This window comes from Xenopus laevis, chromosome 4L (genome assembly GCF_017654675.1).
Source record: "Xenopus laevis strain J_2021 chromosome 4L, Xenopus_laevis_v10.1, whole genome shotgun sequence".
In the NCBI taxonomy this organism is placed as follows: domain Eukaryota; kingdom Metazoa; phylum Chordata; class Amphibia; order Anura; family Pipidae; genus Xenopus; species Xenopus laevis.
In genome coordinates this window covers 120,754,984-120,775,037 of record NC_054377.1, presented here as the reverse complement: position 1 = coordinate 120,775,037, position 20,054 = coordinate 120,754,984, and the positions used below count along the sequence as shown (strand labels likewise).

General features: G+C 40.6%; 1 protein-coding gene across 2 annotated transcripts in view; it reads left to right on the top strand.

Annotated features, from left to right (window-relative positions):
• The first annotated feature begins 1,017 nt into the window (after nt 1–1,017).
• The window catches only part of triobp.L (TRIO and F-actin binding protein L homeolog), a 29,956-nt gene continuing 10,919 nt past the window's right edge, over nt 1,018–20,054 (top strand). Inside the window, exons 1-6 of one of the 2 annotated variants that reach the window (XM_041589333.1) lie at nt 1,018–1,229; nt 12,364–12,420; nt 13,205–13,273; nt 15,857–15,946; nt 16,135–16,244; nt 18,142–18,559. In XM_041589333.1, the coding sequence (XP_041445267.1) occupies nt 1,218–1,229; nt 12,364–12,420; nt 13,205–13,273; nt 15,857–15,946; nt 16,135–16,244; nt 18,142–18,559 (756 nt within the window). In that variant the 5' untranslated portion in view covers nt 1,018–1,217. 2 annotated transcript variants of the gene reach the window in all.

Genomic DNA, 20,054 nt, shown 5'->3' with positions numbered 1-20,054 from the left:
TGCATGGAAGACAAATGCCTTCTGCTAAAAATCCAAAGCACAAATTTTCCATGCTCCAATATATACTGAATTGCAATTATCAAAATAGTTCTAATTGTAGTAGTTTTAAGGGAGCAAGAGAATCAGCTCTTTAATTAGTATCTGATATCCAGAATGATTGGGACCTGAAGTTTTCTGGATAATGGCTCTTTCCTGAATTTGGATCTCCATACCTTAAGTATGCTAAAAAGCATTTAAACATGATAAACCCAATAGGATTGTTTTCCCACCAATAAGAATTAATTATATCTTAGTTGGGAACATGTACAAGGTACTGTTTTGTTATTGAAGAGAAAAATAAAATTTAGAATTATTTGATTAAAATGGAGTCTGTTGGAAGAAGACCTTCATAATAATAATAATTTGGAGCTTTCTGGATAACTGGTTTCTGGATAATGGATCCCATACCAGTATTGCCAAGTATCCATACATTTTAGCCTGACACCAGTGTCCCTGCAAATAGGGTTTTTCGTAATGGTATTTTACTGACCCAGCAGTTAAAAATTATACTTAATGTGCCAATGTTAGTCATAGGAAGTAAATGTAAAAGGCTGGTACTTTTTTTCAGAAATGGTGGCACCCTGCTACCTGTATAATCAAACGGGAAATATGTGGTTAATGATGGTCCTTGCTCTCACTCCTCCTACTTGTTGCTGCCTTGGGTGGGCCAGGGGCAGTCACCCATACCTTCCCCTCAAAGACATTTGTTCAAGTTGTTATCCTACACGCCTACACCATTACTGTATAATGCCATATATTTTACTGTTTCAAAACAATCACAAGAGTCCTCTCAGCAGAATAACATCCCAGTTTTAATTGCCATTCTCTTTTCCTAGTCTAACCCCTTCAACTGGCTGTTTTCTGTTCTATCTTGTTTCTCTCGGCTTGCATGCCTCCTCCCTCCATCACATACACTAGTCCCTTTTCTCCTCCCCATGCACTTTGGTCCCCACCCTGTTTTCTTTCACCCACACACATACTATAAAGGGAAAGTGTAACTAGATAGCTAGCAAGAAACTCAATTAATATATTATGTTGTCGCTGAGCTAACCATTGTTTTCATTCTGCTAAATGGCCACTTTTCACCTCTCTTTTGTGACGTGAAAGCCAGTGGCCTTTTGAGAGAGACTCCACTTGTTATTACATCAGACTGGATCAGGAAGTGAGAGCCCACAGAGATGTTATCTCAAGTGAGTACTATGTTACACTCCAATGCTTGTTTAGGGTATTTTAGACTGTCCGGTTCAGCAGCTTGTAGTTTTGGAGTTGTGGCTGCCAGATGAAGCTGTGAAACTAGTACTGCACTCTAAACCATCTACAAGCCTACTGTTTGCTTATTTTCATTGTAAAAATGTTTTTATTATATTGTTAATGACAGTAGTACATTGTGGCAAAAGTCATAAGGACTCTGTTGAGCCTACGGTATGTTGTATACCATTTTTGTAAATATCTTTTTATTGGTTTTCAACAATGAAATCAGGGTTGTATACCATTTTTGTTTGTATAAAGGGTGTGTAAATGTTATGGAAGGAGACAAAGTTTTAGGAGTTAAAAATGTAACCAGGGACCCACTTTCCATGTGGGGGAGGTTGAAGGAATTGTGTTGGTTGTCAGAGGAAGTGGGAGTTGTAGTTTAAATTGAAGGTGCAAAGGTTGAACTGTCTTGGAATAATTTTTAGCTGCACAGCTGCCAGTGGAATGTTTTATCATGCACTTGCTTGCCTGCTCTGTGCATCGCCACATCCTGGGTGGTGTGAATTGACTTTGACACTTATGCTGGTATGTTGCTATACAGGCGCATGGGAAATATCACCGAATGCATAAGAGGTTGGGTGTGACTAACCTTAGAACTGAGGGACACAAAATGTCCAATAATGTCACTGTTGTGAACCTCCACCAAAATATGTGAAAAATGCATATTTCTAAGGACAATGGCTTCAGGGGAGGAACTACGTAGCATAGAATCGAAATGCCTGCCTTAGAATTCATAGGACTAGTAACTAGTGATGCATAGGTTGGAATTTTCTGACAAACACCAGCCCCTAACCAGCCCTTTGCTATCCTACACCTGTTAGGCCCTCCATCCTCTGCGGTTTTATCTCCCCCAGAACCCAACCCAAAGATGTCACGGAAGTGCTGAGATGACACCAAAAGTTGGTGTCACCAAAGGAGTGGGACAATATGTGGGTGTCACAGAATGGGAAGGTACCTACCTAGAATTTGACCCATCACTGCTACTAATACAATTCCTTAGTCACAAGCAGTACTGAAATTATATTTTAGAGGTATGGATGCCACCTGGCTGGAAAATATTACTGATGCAAGTAAAGTCAAATATTTATGGTTTGGGACTCTGATTTTGCTGTGCCAAATATTGCCAGTAATCAATAAACACAACTGTAGGATCTACATGATGGTACCAGGAATGGACTGACAATCTGGCTGTTGTAAGATGCCATAGATATTGTTGGACTTGTGGGGCTGTTTGGGCAAAAATACTATTATACCAGTCAGGTCAGGAATGGGATCATTCAATATAGGCTCTGAATTAATGGGGAATAAAAGTTAGAAAGGTAGAAATGCCTGGATTTTTCCTAGAAAAGGGGGCCTAGTCAAAGGACCATTAGGCAATATAAATACAATTGTCCATTATGGTGACGCATAAGTTGGCCTGCAGCCTGTGGATTTAATGCATTTGCCTCTGACATACTACCCCCAGCTGCTGATCGCAGGCTAAAGCTCTATCAAGGCAGTGCCGTTGACATCACTGTACCAATCTTGCCCTTTCCTATGAAGTAAACAATGAAAACCAGACCCTCTCTGATGTCATCAGTGGGGTAGATTGGACCCAGGTATTTAACCCCTGTTAAAACATTGGTCTGTAATAGGCCTTGGTTGAGAGCGTCAGAAAATTCCTGATCCATGGATCACTAATGCAGGACTATAACTGGGCTTAGCATGAACAGCAAAGCATGTCTACAGATTTATCATGTAAAAGAAGTTTTGTTCAAATGGTCTCCACCTGTGTAACCACTCACTTTCCTTATCAAGCCAGGCCACACCAGCCAGGCCAAACTTAATACTTTAACAATATAAGATAGGATGGAGCTGACAATCCGCTGACTCTGCTGCAAAATTCCTTAATTTGACAGATTTATCATGTACAGCAGGACCTCCAGTAGTTTGTCCTCCATTCACATGCTTTTTTCTGCACAGTGGCGTAACTAGGGGACCACCAGTGTAAAAACTGGCAAAAAGCCACTTTTTTATGAATGTAAACATAAAGGGAACTACCACATGTGGCTGATATATGCCAAGTTGGCAGCACCACGAGGCTGTGTCACTTCATTGTTTTATTGCCTTTATGTAAATTTGCAAACACAATGCATCATTGGTTATGAGAAGTTACTAATAATTACAATGGCACATTGAAAAGGTTTTTAAAGGAGACATTTTGTGTAAATAATAATAACCTACCAGTGTGTTATACTCATTTAGATATAGAAGTATTGTGCTTTAAAAAGTAGTGTTTCATGCTGATTTATTGAATATTTCTGCAAAAACCCTAATAATCCCTCCCTTCTCCTCCACTTCCTGCTCCCTGAATTCCCGGGCTGTGCAGGGGAGCCGGTGGCTCCCAGCTCACTGTACTGTAGGACAGGAACCAATCAGCAGCTAGCAGGACCTGATAGGGAACTGAAGCATGTCTTTGCTTCTGTTACTGCTGGGCTATGATTGGCTGTCCCCCCTCCTACTGTGCTTCTGGCAGGGACCATTAGAACGCGCCCACCCCTCAGACAGGGGCCAGAGAACATCTATAGGGAGCTCTAATAAAGGGGGTATTTTAAAATTTTTAGCACCATGTAAAAGCAACACCATATATTACTCATAATTACCTACAAAATTAGAGTTTTATCATTTATCCTATATGTCTCCTTTAAAAACCTGGAAGAATCTATCTTGAATCTGCACATGCTCATAATTACGCCACTGAGGGAATTTCTGAAAATGTAATGTAAAAATACCATGCCTTATAAAGCTTTGAATTTATTATTATTGCAGATGCCACTTTAAAAAAGGCAGCAAAAAGAAAATGTCTTAGCTATCACATATTTACATTGGAATTAATTGCCCTCTGAATTTTTCTCAGTGACCAGGGTTATGTTGGGTTTGAGGTGATTGTAAACTTGATTTATTCAGCCAATATTACCTTTTTAAAGGAGAATTTCCAGTGCACGTGCCATTAATGGCCACCATCCATTCACATATTGTAAGATACTTGAAGCACAGCACCGGTCCATATTATGAATAAAATGCCTTTATTAGATATACATGGCAACAATCTGGATATAGCGACATTTCAGGCCCTCTTTGGCCCTTTCTCAAGCTGATTTTTGAGGTGATGTCAAATAAAGATGTAAATGGCACTTACTGGAGGATAGGTCAGATGGGCATAAGGTCGCCATCAGGGGGACACAGGTTGTACAAGTGTACTGGGCCCGGGCCTGAAGAGGGGCCCGGCAGTGCCGCACTTTTTGAAAGAGCCGGGCCCCCCTTGACAGCTGCAGTGCCGCCGTTCCGAAGTGGCGAAAATACCTGAAGCCACGAACATAGCCGAAGCCAAAGTCCCGAAGTGACGAAAAGACCCGAAGGCACGAAAATGGCTAAAGCCAAAGTCCCGAAACGGTGAAAAGACCCAAAGTCACCAAAACAGCTGAAATTGAAGTCCTGAAACGCCGAAAAGACCCGAAGTCATGAAAGGAGGCAAAGCTGAAGTCCTGAAAGTCCAATTCTATTGAACACCAATGTGTGTTTTTTTTATTTTATTTTTTTAATCCCCTAGCCACCAATGTATTATTTTATTACTCTATAGGCCCTGTCACCAATGTTTTGTTTAAAAATATTCTTTGGGGCCTCAACTTTTTAACTTGTAAGGGGGCTCTGGCACCAATGTTTTTTTAAAAAAACTTTTATGGGGGGCCCTGGCACCACAGTTTTTTTTAACTTATATGAGGGCCCTGACCGTCAATAGCTTTTTATAACTTGTGTGTGGAGGGGGTTAACTTTTTTAGCGCTGATGTCTGTGTGGTCTGGTCTTTTAACTGTGGTGTGGAGGGGGCAGGATCTGGGGTGGGGCCAGGGTGGACGGGGCCCAGTCCCAGGGGCCCCCGAAAATTTTGATGTACAGCAGGGTTTCCAAATTGGCCGATTTCCAGCCAAATTGGGCTAATACTTTAAAGCCCAGGTGGGTTTTGAAAGTACTACTACTACTAGTACTACTACTAGTACTACTACTACTTTTTGGGCCTTTGGCTGTTTTTTTTTTCTTGCCCTAATATGCCAAGCCTGCGCCTCCCAATGCATGTTGGGTAGTGTAGTTTTCCTTTAACAATTTGCCAACTGCCTAGTTTAATGTAAGACTATACAATATTTACAATACCCAGAATGCAATGAGGATTGACTTGTGTAGAAGTCTTGGAAGTTAACAGATTTTGGGCTCTGTACCCCATTCTCCAGTCATGCTTAAGCATTTTCCTGTGACTTCCCTCAATTTCAGGCAATTTGGGGCAAAAATTTGCTGGCCACCAAAATGCCTAGAGGTTGATCAGTTTTACCAATATTTATTGAAATTGTCTATGTATAAGGGCCTTATGGGGCCCCCCTCTATATTTACGCCCCTGGTGAGGTGACCGGTGAGTCACATTTTGCTTCATGGAAAAATTTGTAAAAGGCGTATTTTCACATATATTCATTTATTTTTTAGACTTTTTTTACTGCACATATTGGGTTATTTTTGGGCTACTTTTGCAGTGCCTCTCGGCTAGTTTGGGGCTGGTTATATAGCTGACTTGGGCTGGTTTTCAAAATTAAACCCTGTGTAAGGGGCCCCTGATTTCTAATGGCGGCCTTGGATGGGCATGATCAGAATGTGCTTTTATGTCAGCGGTGAATATGCTCGTGTTTACAGTTTATTTTACACCATTTTCCCACAGTGAACCATTTTACACAGCATTAGCAGCACAACGCGTGCCTTGGGGGTTTATTTAGCACCTCCTCAAGCCTCACAAGGGAGTCTGCAGGGACTACAGTTCCCAGAGTTCTCCGTTGAGTATATAATGTACAGAGAGCGCCATGGCATCACATAAGCAAATGCGTTACCCTCTCGTCTGTTATTACACGGCAGCAACGTGCATTACACCTGTTGACATGTTTTCTTTACAGACGCCAATGTAAATACAGAAGCGTTTATTTGAAAGACAGGCAACCCTCTAGGGGCTATTCTGGAACTACAATTCCCAGCATGCCTGCTCTAAGGTGCAGAGAACGAGCACCAGAAAAAAGTTGCCTGTCCTTTGGGCGTATTAGTGGGTGTGAGAACTTCCTCTCGCTCCTCCACGCTTCCCTATTGGCTGTTGAGGCGTCCCCCTCCTCTCCACTTCCTTATTGGCTAATTGGATCCCCCCTCCTCCACCCCACAGCGGGCCCCTCCTTCCTAACTGGACTTCCCTTTTCCTGTCCCCTCCCAGGAAGTTTGCAAAGAGGAAAAAAGCCCCTAGGAAACTGGCAGAAAAAGTTACAATATTTGTAAAATAGTCGGGAAGTTTTCAGGAAACGGGAGTGTGACACCCCTCAGCGGCAGAGGGACAGGGGGAGACATGACGGTAAGAATGAGCGAGGAGCTTGTGTTTGGGTTTAACCGAGATCATTGATTCTTCCTCTGGAACTGCAACTCCCAGCTGTCCCTGACAGGAGGCGTCATTCAGTCGCAGGGAAGAGATCCTGCCTCATAGGTCTATCCCCATCTTGTACAGAGGTGTAGGCTCAGTGGCTTATACACAACATTCTTGTACAGGTGGGGATCTGTTGCCCAGAGTGCTTCGGACTTGGGGTTGTCTGGATTATGGATTTTTATGTAATATGGAGCATGGTGCCTTAAATTTACTAAAGAGTGAACGCCTCAAGGCTTATGTTAAATAGGACCATTTAATTTAATGATGGTGGCACCATAGGTCTCTGCCTACACAGCTGCTTTGGTAATTGTGTCGATTGTAAGCTCTGCAGGGCCAGTATTTGCCCATCACTATACTTAATTCACTTCTGTGCATATTGATAGACTGCTTTGGTGAAAAGGTAATTCATCTTTTAAAGGAGAACTAAAGCTTAAAGGAAAGTCATTTTATACTTGGGGTGCCAAAAGTTCTGCACCCCCAAGTGATTTTATTTACTTACCTGACACTCCGGGCTGGTGCTTCTATCAGCAGAAAACTGCACCGGCCCGGGGGTTCTTCCAGTGAGCACCACGGAACGTTCCTCTTCTGGCTTTTTCTATCTTCAAATTTCCCGGAGCAGATGCATGCGCAGTAGAACGAAATAGCCGTTTGGCTTTTTGCTCTACTGCGCATGCGCAGCCGCGAGCTGGAAGAAGAAGCAGGAAGATGATCGCTCCATGGTGCTCGCTGGAAGAACCCCGGGCCGGTACAGGTTTCTCCTGATAGGAGCACCGGTAAGTAAATACAATTACTTAGGGGTGCCTAACTTTTGGCAACCAAGTATAAAATGACTTTCCTTGTCCTTTAATAAATAAGTAGTTTAGAATGCTGCATATTCTTTTTTGGGGTATCAGTTCAAGGCAGCCCTTTAGCAGTGAAGATCTGTGCCTCAAAAGATGTCCCCAGTAGCTTCTTTTCCTCTATGTCTCTGTACATGCCCTGGGCTGCTGTCACGTTACTGAACCACTGTACAAGGCTGATTAGTAATTAATTCAGAAACCCATTACATTGCAGCTCAGAAACCAGTGCATTCTGCATCATAATGTAATAATCAGCCTTTTGTAGCATCCGCTTCTACGACAAGTGAACCTCATTTTCTGCTGGTTGATTTGCAACAACCCCCAAGCTTAGCTTCTCAGCAGCTGCCCTGAGCACACTGAGCATGTGCAGTGTCACTGACACTCCTAAAAAAATCCATTATGGTGATTTCCTGTGACAACTTTGAAGGCCTGGACCGTTGCTGGAATAGAGATGCTGCACCTTTAGGTTTCTTACACATGGGCATTTACTATGTGCGTTTGATGCATGTTTGAGCGTACTTAAACATATCAGCTAATTGATTCTATTACATTCCCCCTATTTGTACTCTTGAGCATTCAGAGTAGCTTTTCATCACATTCCTATTTCATTTAGTTTTTTTAGTACGTTATAGAATTACATATTCTTAGCAGTTTTGCAATTGGTCTTAATTTTTTATACTTCTAAAATGTTTGCTTTCCTGTTGTGCCTTTTTTCAGCTGACAATTTAAAATCCTGTCTGGGTGGTAGTGGTCACTACCCTCCCCCCTCTTAAGCCAAAAACTATTTGCTCTGTGAGGCAACAATGTTATTGTTACTTTTTACTACTTTTCCTTCTATTCCGGCCCTTTCCTATTCATATTTTAGCCTCTCATTCAAACTACTGCCTGGTTGCTAAAATAAATTCTACAACCAGATAGCTGCTGAATACAAAGCTAAATCATTTAAAAACCACAAACAGACATATGTTTAATTGTCTCTCAATATTATACTAAGTATATAAGAAACTAAGTTAATTTAAAGGTGAATGTTCCCTTATATCTATTCCCATTATGCAGGTACAGTCCTGAATGGATGATGCTGCTAAAGCAACCTGCAGATTTTCAGTCATGTTCACACTATTTTTGAACCCACATGATATACGGATGTACAATCTCTATGTCGCTAGTTAGATGCAGTTTATGTTTAAAAGGGCAACAGACCCCCTTTCTGTTCTTTTTCTAGATTCAATTCAGCTACAGTTTTATGATGCTGATTTGGTCAGGGAAGTGCCAATTTGCACCCATTGTTGAACTCATGTAAAAAGTTGTCTATAATTCAGTCTGTTTTGTTGTATGTGAGCTTATTGGAACCATTGCTGCAGCAGATCACAGGCAACAGTAGTCAATACAATGTAATGTCTTTTTCATACCATTATTACTCCTGTATCGCAAAAATAATAGTGTTCATAAAAATTGATGAGTTTGTTGAAGGGTGGGACCAGTAATCTTGGCAATGAATAATGCTTAAGCACAAAACAAATTTTAGGTGCTTCAAAGTTTGAAAAGAATATCCTTTTAAAGCATTTCTTAATAAATGGTGAGTTATAGTGACATCCACGCCATCCAATCAGTAAACAGTATAAGTTTCCCATGTGCTCGCCAAATCTATCTTTTGGATTGGGTCCCCTGGCCTAAACCCACCACTTATTATACCCCACACAAACGGCTTCAAATTTGGGTCATTTGCTGTTCTTCAACAATGGTCCCGGTGGTGCGCCCTGAATCCGTAGCAAGGGGAGAGAGCCCACCGAAATAACAAACTGTGGACGCGCTCTTCACAGACCTTTCTGGATGCCATTAAAAGTCAGCAAAGCTTTCATAGGTCTATGACTACGCGTGATTCACAGGAACCTTAGCTTAGCTGAATTTTAACCACATCCGAAAGGTCTGTGAAGTGTGCGTCCTCAGTGTGTTATTTCAATGAATAATCCTTTACAATATTTGAAATGCTTGACTTCTAGGGACACAATTCTCCTGCCATGTTGACTGTACAAAGTCCATTTTGTTACCCATCTGCAAGTTTTTACATGACAGCTTGCCCAGTCCTCTTCTTTTAGGGAATATACAATCTTTGCTTACCCCAACCATCTTCTGGGCTATAGCAGTCCTTCACCTCCAGAACTGAACTGAGCATGACCATGTCACGTTTCTCTAAGGGTGGGTTATAAAGTTCCGATTAGCTGTAAATATTCTTTACATTATCCTCTAACCTATCTGATATTTGCACCTTGCCCGTGGACAATATGAAATTGCTTTAAAGGAATTGTTCAGTATAAAAGTAAAAACTTGGTAAATAGATAGCCCGTGCATAAAATAAAAAATGTTTCTAATATAGTTAAGTTAGCCAAAAATGTAATGTATAAAGGCTGGAGTCACTGGATGTCTAACATAATAGCCAGAACACTACTTCCTGCTTTGCAGCTCTCTTGGTTTCCATTGATTGGTTACCAGGCAGTAACCAATCAGAGGCTTGGGGGGGCACATGATTCATAACTGTTGCTTGTTAAAGGGATTCTGTCATCGGAAAACATGTTTTTTTCAAAACACATAAGTTAATAGTGCTACTCCAGCAGAATTCTGCACTGAAATCCATTTCTCAAAAGAGCAAACAGATTTTTTTTTATATTCAATTTTGAAATCTGACATGGGGCTAGACATTTTGTCAATTTCCCAGCTGCCCCTGGTCATGTGACTTGTGCCTGCACTTTAGGAGAGAAATGCTTTCTGGCAGGCTGCTGTTTTTCCTTCTCAATGTAACTGAATGTGTCTCAATGAGACATGGGTTTTTACTATTGAGTGTTGTTCTTAGATCTACCAGGCAGCTGTTATCTTGTGTTAGGGAGCTGCTATCTGGTTACCTTAACATTGTTTTGCTGATGGGCTGCTGGGGGGGGTGATATCACTCCAACTTGCAGTACAGCAGTAAAGAGTGATTGAAGTTTCTCAGAGCACAAGTCACATGACTTGAGGCAGCTGGGAAAATGACAAAATGTCTAGCCCCATGTCAGATTTCAAAATTGAATATTAAAAAATCTGTTTGCTCTTTTGAGAAATGGATTTCAGTGCAGAATTCTGCTGGAGCAGCACTATTAACTGATTCATTTTGAAAAAAATGTTTTTTCGCATGACAGTATCCCTTTTAGGATCAATTGCAAACTCATTGAACAGATATGTCCCATGTGGACCCTGCTGACTAAGTCAGAGTTAGAGAGCTGAAAAGCAGGTGTTCTGTTATGTTAGACATCCAGTCACTCCAGCCTTTATACATTAAATTTTTGGCTAACTAACTATATTAGAAACATTGTTTATTCTGCACATCCTATCTATTTGCCCAGTTATTCTTTTTACGCTGAACTGTTCCTTTAAGATGGCCATAGGTGTGCAGATTTGATTCCCACATATGACCAACGCACCGACCTGTTACTGACCATTCAGGTGAAATAGAGTACTAAAAGTAACAAATCAAATGATGGCCATTAATTGACAGACAGCAATCGTACAAAAGTTATATCTGACATATAGTAGTGACCGTTGCCCACTTATGTCATCAGATAAGCAATAAATGTTGTTGATGAATGTCTCATCTCCCCCCAACCTGCCTCCCTTGTTTCTCTCCTTCTATTTGTGCAGTCTCTTACTGTGGGTATTTGCACCTTTCTTTCATCTCTTGACTGCCATTTTGATTCTCCTGGACCTTCTGTGTGCTTTTCTCTCTTTCTAGAGATGTGTCATGTTATTGCTGTCTCTTTTCCAAGTTGTCCTTGCATTCATGTCAAAGAGTCCTGCTGCAGTGTTGGATATCTAATGTTCAGGGTCATTCTAGATGTGTAAAACGTCTGCCTTTCTTGTATCTATTGAATGGTATTCATAGTTTGTAATAGAATCTGCCCTGTGCCTCAGCTGCATTTCTAACCAACAGGACTGAAGCCATAATGGGTGGCACTGACCCCCTCCCATAGACACACGTACGCTCACTCTCTGAAACTGGAGATGAGAAAGGCCCTAGCAAAACCTGACAGAGAGTTAGCGAGGGAAAAGGAAAGACTAAGCCAGCCAGAGAGACAGTTTAGAGACGGCGAACAGGTGACAGAAAAAGAGACAGTAGACTGAAACGGAAATGAGACACAATATTAGATTTATTTCTAACATGCGTAACTGTTGGCTGTACTTGAGATAAAAATGGCGGAGAGAGTACATAGTGACTAGTAGTAGACATTAAGTAATAGAGTAATAGAACTGCAACATATGGCTAATAGGAACTATTTCTGGAGACTGGACGTTTTACACTGCCTTGGGAAGAGGAGCACACACGGCTATTTAGAGTAGTGCAGATGGTTTGCTAAGGTACAAGCATGCTGTGTATGGGCGAGAGGTACCCATCAGAATATGGTGACTGCACAGACGTGGAGGTATGTTTGGTTAAAGTGGTCGGAGGACTGAGGGATTGAAATGCCCCAGTTGCAGAGAAAAGACCAGACGTTGTCTATAGAAGCTTTTATATCTTCCCTTGACTGTTGACTATGTTGCTGACTGTGTCACTGTGACCCTTTCTCCTTCTTTAGTTCCCTGTATTTTATATCTGTGGTCACTTTCCCTTATGTCTCCAGCATCCCCCCCCCCACCCCTCCTTACATCTGCCTGCTTCTATCTGTCAGTTTTCCCTGTTACAGACTGAAGAACTCACCAGCACTCACTGTGTGTTTTTCTCCTTACAGCCAGACTTGCTCAATTTCAAGAAGGGATGGATGTCCCTGCTTGATGCCAATGGAGAGGTGAGAACATAATTTGTATACACATTGTATGTATTGTTATCTTTTAGTTATATAGAGACCGCTAACCTGCACTAAGCGAGAAATTTACAGAAGAGCTGTATGGGTTGTTTGTGCCTTTGTTTTGTTGTACAAGTTGCTCATATAAGGCATGTGACTTTGCTTTCTTGATTGAGTCCTTGCTGTACTTTGTCAGAACATGTGATGTCTGTGCTGAGGTTTTGGGGGGTGTCAGGAGTAAATGTTTATGGTCTATCTGTGCTTATTATATATACTTTTAGGGGCATATTTATTAAGGGTCGAATTGAAAATTCGAATCTTTGATTTTTTTTTATGGTCAAAACTGTCAGATTCGAATTATCCAAACTCGATTCGAGTTTTTTTTTTAAAAAAAAATTCGAATTAGATTTTTGAGAATTATCATACTCTGGCTCTTTAATAATTCAAATTTGACTATTCACCACCTAAAACCTGCCAAATTACTGTTTAAGTCAATGGGAGAGGTCCAGGAATCAATTTGGACATGTTTGCAGCCTTCCTGACATTCGAGTTTTTTTCAGAGAAAAAACTCTAATTGAGTTTGATCGAATTAGAATCGAATTTGATTCAAGTTTTCAGGTCGTTTAAATTTGTCTGACTTTTAATTATTTAATTTGACTAATACATTTCGCAAAGTGGAATTTCGAATTAATTCGAAATTTTATGGAGTTTCAAAAAACTCACATGAATTTGAAATTCGACCCTTGATAAATGTGCCTCCAATTCTGTAATTCTTTTTTGTTTTCAGTGGAAGAAGCACTGGTTCGTCCTGACCGATTCCAGCCTCAAATATTACAGGGATTCCAATGCAGAGGAGGTGAGACGTCTATGTATTACAATGTGATTTTGTTTTTTGTTAAGACAAACGTGATTTAGCTGAAATGTACTAGAGGCAGGGAATACTTGGAATTGTAGTTGATCAGTCACTGGCAGGCTACATTTTTAATTAACATGCACTTCAGCAGTGACTTGCACTCTTATGCTGCAGGTATGCAAACCTGTCATGAGTCACTGTGTAATTTATGGGTGTACATTTCTCCTTCCTATGTAATGGAGCTGTGCATTGTTGAAAGGTTTTTTAACCACAGCCACCAGCAGGTGTAGCACATGTGTTCATAGTAGGTTGCCTGAAATGTGTGTGAGAATGAGAACAGCTTGGGAAAAACAGAGTGTGTAATATCACTTGCGGCAGTAAGATTCTCTGAGAATGGCAGAAATTTCAGTCTGGAATTTGAGCTGACCAATGATCTACTATTTTTTTTAAGGGTGGCCTGTAGTGTCAAGTATCAAGATCACTTATCTAATACAGGTATTCAGAATGCTCGGGACCTGGGGTTTTCTGGTTAAAGGGTCTTTCTGTAATTTGGACCACCTTACCTTTAGTCTGCCAAAACAAAAAACATGGAAACATATTAGACTTGTTTTGCCTCCAAAAATGATTAATTATATCTTAGTTAGGATCAAGTATAGTAACATAGTTAAATTGTGTCAAAAAAAGACAAAGTCCATAAATTCTATATACCCATATCTATACTAACTATAGAGCTTAGTATCACAATAGCCTTTGATATTATGTCTATCCAAGAAATCATCCAAGTCATTCTTAAAGGCATTAACTGAATCAGCCATCACAACATCACCCGGCAGTGCATTCCACAACCTCACTGTCCTGACTGTGAAGAACCCCCTACATTGTTTCAAATGAAATTTATTTTCTTTTAGTCTGAAGGGGTGGCCTCTGGTACGGTGATCCACTTTATGGGTAAAAAGGTCCCCTGCTATTTGTCTATAATGTCCTCTAATGTACTTGTAAAGTGTAATCATGTCCCCTCGCAAGCGCCTTTTTTCCAGAGAAAACAACCCCAACCTTGACAGTCTACCCTCATAATTTGTCTTTTATCACTCTAACCAATTTAGTTGCACTTAGTCTCTGCACTCTCTCCAGCTCATTTATATCCCTTTTAAGGACTGGAATCCAAAACTGCACTGCATACTCCAGATGAGGCCTTACCAGGGACCTATAAAGAGGCATAATTATGTTTTCATACCTTGAGTTAATGCCCTTTTTTATGCAAGACAGGACTTGATTTACTTTAGTAGCCACAGAATGACACTGCCCAGAATTAGACAACTTTTTATCTACAAAAACCCCAAGATCATTCTCATTTAAGGAAACTGCCAACACACTGCCATTTAGTGTATAACTTGCATTTATATTATTTTGCCAAAGTGCATAACCTGCATTTATCAACATTGAACCTCATTTTCCTGTTTGCTGCCCAGTTAGACAAATCACTCTGCAAAGCAGCAGCATCCTGCATGGAACCTATAGTTCTGCATAATTTAGTATCAGCAAAAATAGAAACCGTACTTTCAATGCCCACCTCCAGGTCATTAATTAACAAGTTGAAAAGCAAGGGACCTAGTACAGAGCCCTGCGGTACTCCACTAACAACACTGGTCCAATTAGAAAATGTTCCATTTACCACCATTCTTTGTAGTCTATCGTTTAGCCAGTTCTCTATCCAGGTACAAATACTATGTTCCAGGACAACATTCCTTAATTTAACCAGTAACCTTCTGTGTGGAACTGTATCAAATGCTTTAGCAAAGTCTAAGTAAATCACATCCACTGCCATCCCAGAATCAAGGTCTCTACTTACCTTCTCATAAAAAGAAATTAAGTTTGTCTGGCAAGATCTATTATGCATAAAACCATGCTGGCACACACTTACATATTATGATTTGCTATGAAGTCCAGTATCTTATCCTTTATTAACCTTTCGAAAAGCTTTCCTACCAATGACGTCAGACTAACTGGCCAATAGTTTTGAGGCTGAGAACGGGATCCCTTTTTGAATATCGGCACCAGATTAGCAATTCGCCAGTCTCTCGGCAATATGCCAGACCTCAAAGAATCCTGAAAAATTACAAGGTACTGTTTCATTATTACAGAGGAAATAATTTTCCTAATTTTTTACATAGGAGATGGTCTTCCTTTACTTTTATTCAGATCTTTCTGGATAACCGGTTTCCAGATAACAGATTCTACTCTTGTAATTGGTAAATTCTGCACAAAAAAGCCCCCCCCTCCCCCAAAAAAAAAATAAAATCTTGCCATATCACGGACTACTGTAAGTGGAATTCTAATTTAGGTAATGGAATGGGTGAACCCAAACATTCTTGAAGGTCCCAGTGTCCGGTTTGGGACAGTTAGTAGTAACACAGAACATCTGTGTGAAACAGTACAGTGAATTGCCTTGTTAATGTCTTTCACAGTTGTAACACTTTTAAATGGTGTCATTAAAGTGTTATACTTACATATTATTATAACACATATGTTTTATGAAGAGACTATGCTGACTGCATGTACAATACTGTATTTTTTTTCTCACCTCAGGCAGATGAGCTGGATGGGGAGATCGATCTCCGGACTTGCACCAACGTGCCTGAATTTGCTGTACAGAGAAATTATGGCTTTCAGATTCATGTGAGTATCTCTCATCACCTTTCAATCTCTCTCCCCTCCACTGGGGATGCACATGTTCAGAAAACATTCCATATATTTTATTTTTTATTTTTATATTTGTTACTTATGCATTTTGTTTTGTATGTCTTTTGTATTGCGTTGCTCTAAACCATTTCAAACATTTATAAATGATATTCTCTTTCATGTAGACACGTGAAGGTGTGTTCACACTCTCTGCTATGACCTCTGGGATACGCAGGAACTGGATTGAGGCGCTGAGAAAAAATGTGCACCCTGTCAGCATCCCTGATGTAACCAAGTGAGACACTGAGCCTGTCCTGCATGGAATGTTAGGGGCGGGGAGCAAGTTGCTCAAGAGAATATTTATGTTTGATTTGAAAACCCTGACTTGGGTGAAAATATGCCTCTCCCCCACCCTCAATATTATAAATACACATATGTTCTCCCCCTACACCTGCATTCCTCAAATTGTGGGTAGGGATCCAAAAATATAACACATAGGAGCACATTTACTTAGCTCGAGTGAAGGATTAGAATGATAAATACTTTGAATTTCAAAGTTTTTTTTTTCTTGGCTACTTCGACCATCGAATTGGCTACTTCGACTACGACTTCGAATCGAACGACCATCGAATTCGACCATTCGATAGTCGAAATACTGTCTCTTTAAAAAAAAAACTTCGACTACCTACTTCGCCACCTAAAACCTACCGGGCTTTCCTAGCAATTTCTGATTGAAGGAAAATCGTTCGATCGATGGATTTTACTTCGATGGTCAAATATCGAGGGTTAATTAACCCTTGATATTCGACCCATAGTAAATGTGCCCCATAGAGTTATATTTATTTATCTATAACATTATAATGTAGATATTCATTATGTTGTGATTGGATTGAATATATGTGTGCTAATAATTAATCCCAAACTTAAGTTAGCAATCTGTAAAATCAAAAACGACATATACCTCTTAATCTGTTACAACATAGGCTCGGATATTTGTTTTTTGATGGGAGCTACTGCTCTGCCTTCTTTGTATAAATGTAATAAATCCTCCTTAATAGACTTGCATTTTAGCATGAATAATTGCTGGGTTTTACCAAGCTCTAAGCATGTTTTGGATGTGGGAGTGTGCTTGTTTAACTCAGCACGAAAAGCCATATAAAATAGTTTATTGCTTTTAAAATAGCATAATTATGCTTTGTAACATCACTTAGAATGCTGTGCTGCTGGGAGTTGCCAAGTAGCAGCCTAGTTGTAGTGAGTAGTAATAAAAAAAATCGTATAGTTTAAGTTGTGTTTGCTGTATCATAGTACAAAGCAGCCTGCACAGGACAATGTGCAAAAATGGTACTAATGTGCATGCAAAAAGCCTGCAGGTTTACCTAATGAGTGTTTCTGGTGATTCTTGTAGGCTTGTAGCTACCACTGGGGTCCCAGCACACTAAATTATTTTTCGAAAGAAAAGTTGACAATGAAAAAAATGTCCAGATAAGCATATGCTCACAAATAAATGTTTAACTTGGTGCACATACCATTTTTATCTGGATCCAGTCTAAACAAATAGGAATGCACAGCACCATCCACCATGCCTTATGTTTATAAAGCTTTCATTAGTACAACATTGGATTTTACTCCAGATAGGTGCCACATTACAGGCTGCCCTGACCCAACTAAATGCTCAATGTGCCTTTATCCTTATTGCTATTTATAGATCACTGCTTGATTTTGGTCGGCAGCAAATTGAAGTAATTCTCATTATAAAATATGCCATGCAGGACCTCCAATTAGCTGCGTTCTACTGTGACTCACTTTACCTGTGTGTTTTGTAGAGCATGTTGTCTCAGGTATCCATGTCTTGTGCATTGTATTCCTGGACTTTATAGTTTATAGTGAGATGTCTCTACAGGGAAGCACAGAAGGCAGATTATTTGATGAGATGATGTTTTGACCTCTAGCCAAGACAATATAATAACCAGGATGGTGCATGTAACTAGCATAAGGTTTGAGGCAGGAATCTTGAGTAGATTAATATTATTGGAATGGTGAGTTGATAGAACACTGTAATGTACAAGAAAAACCCTGTGACTATTTCCTGTTAGTACCAAATCTTTTTCCTCTGTCTAGACATGGGTTAGGTGATGGTTACATGCGATTACTGATCTAAGGTCTCTCTTTTTTTTTTTTTCTTTTTATAGATTGTCCGAGAGTAACAAAGAGAATACATTTGTTCCTCCACGCAACACAACTAATCGGCCCGAAGAATTGCGTTTGGGATCAGAGGTCAAGCACAGGAAAGTAGAATTACCTGGCACCCGACACAGTTCATTCGATTATGTCGAACTTTCCCCTCTTTCTCCGGGGGAGGAGAGAGATCAGAGGTTAGAAGAACGTAGGCGCTGGTTCGAGGCACCCCCTATGGGAGAGACACATACCACCCGTCGTGTTGCTCCAGTGCTCACAGAGGAGCAGAAGCAGAGAGCTAATGAGGACATAGAAGCAAAGTGGAAAGAACTAGAACGTCTTCCCCTTAGAGATTCCAAACAGACTCTGACATGTCTTTTTGGAGGCGGCAGAAACAAACTAGGCGACAACACGGGCGCTCAAGAAAAAGAGGTGAAAGCTTAAAGTAGTTTATGGGCTGTGCTAAATATTGTTAAAATGATATGATTAGACATTCATTATTTGAGAACTGACATTTTGTGCATATAACTACTAAAAATGCCAAGTATTCCTTGTTCATATATTGCAGTGTATTCAAGCTGACCAACTGCATCAAAGTCGTCCCTGGTCTGGCCATTCCTACACTCACTTTCCTCTACTACTTAATTTTATCTTTTTATTAGGGACTAGAAGGACAGACCTAAAAAAAACAGTTTTTTTAATAGCACTTGCTACTTTATTCCACATGTTTTCAGATACAAGTACAGGTATGGGACTTGATATCCAGAATGCTCGGGACCTGGGGTTTTCTGGATAACAGATCTTTCCGTAATTTGGATCTCCATACCAAATCTAGTCTAGAAAATCATCTAAACATTTAATAAATGTAGGATTTTGCTTCCAATAAGGATTAATTATAGCTTAGTTTGGATCAATACAGTAGTGATGTGCGGGTAGGCCCGATACCCGCGGGTTTTGGTTCGGCCGACCCCACACCTCCATTTGTGGCTGGCGGGTTGAGCTTTTTTTCCTGCTCTTCCCGCCCACCACCCGGAACTGCCGGCTTCCGAGTTCCGGCTTCATTTTTTAAAGATGCGCACCTCCTGCCCCACCCCTTTTGTGACGTCATCAGCGGGTCGGCGCGGGCCTTAAAACGGAAGTCTGGCGGGTAGGGTGTGGGTCGGATTTTATCCGACCTCCACATCACTAAAGTACGGTTATAGGATCAGTTATCCGGAAACCCATTATCCAGAAAGATCCGAATTACGGAATGGCCATCTCTGGTTGCCCCCATCTCCACTACGGAGTAGAGGTCGGCCCAAATACTCAATAGCAGACATTTTCAGGCCGACCTCCGCTCTGCTGCATGTGACTGCACACAATCAGAAGGGTTTCAAATGAATGGATGGGTCATGGAGTGGATCTACTCTTCTCTCAGCCTAAAAAAAAATATGCATGCTAAGAGCAACATTCTGTCTACCCTTGGCCTAAGGTTTATAGTTGCATAGTTAGGTACATAGTTAAGTTGGGTTGAAAAAAGACCAAAGTCCGTCAAGTTCAACCCCTCTGAATGAATCCCAGTGCACATACCTACACACACCGACTGAAACTATATGTACCAATATCTAAATTAATTGTAATTTTTAGGATCACTATAGCCTTGGATATTATGCTTGTCCAAGAAATCATCCAAGCCCCTCCTAAAGGTGCTAACAGACTTAGTCATTACAACATCATCCGGCAGTGCATTCCTCAACCTCACTGTGAAGAAACACCTACCCTGGTTCTTTTCCTCTAGTGTAAAGAGATGGCCTTTGGTTCGGTGGTCCATTTTATGGAAAAATAGATATCCCACTAGCGGTCTGTAATGCCCTCTAATATACTTATAAAGAGTAATCATGTCCCCTCGCACGCGTCTTTTTTTTTTCAAAGAAAACAACCCCAAATT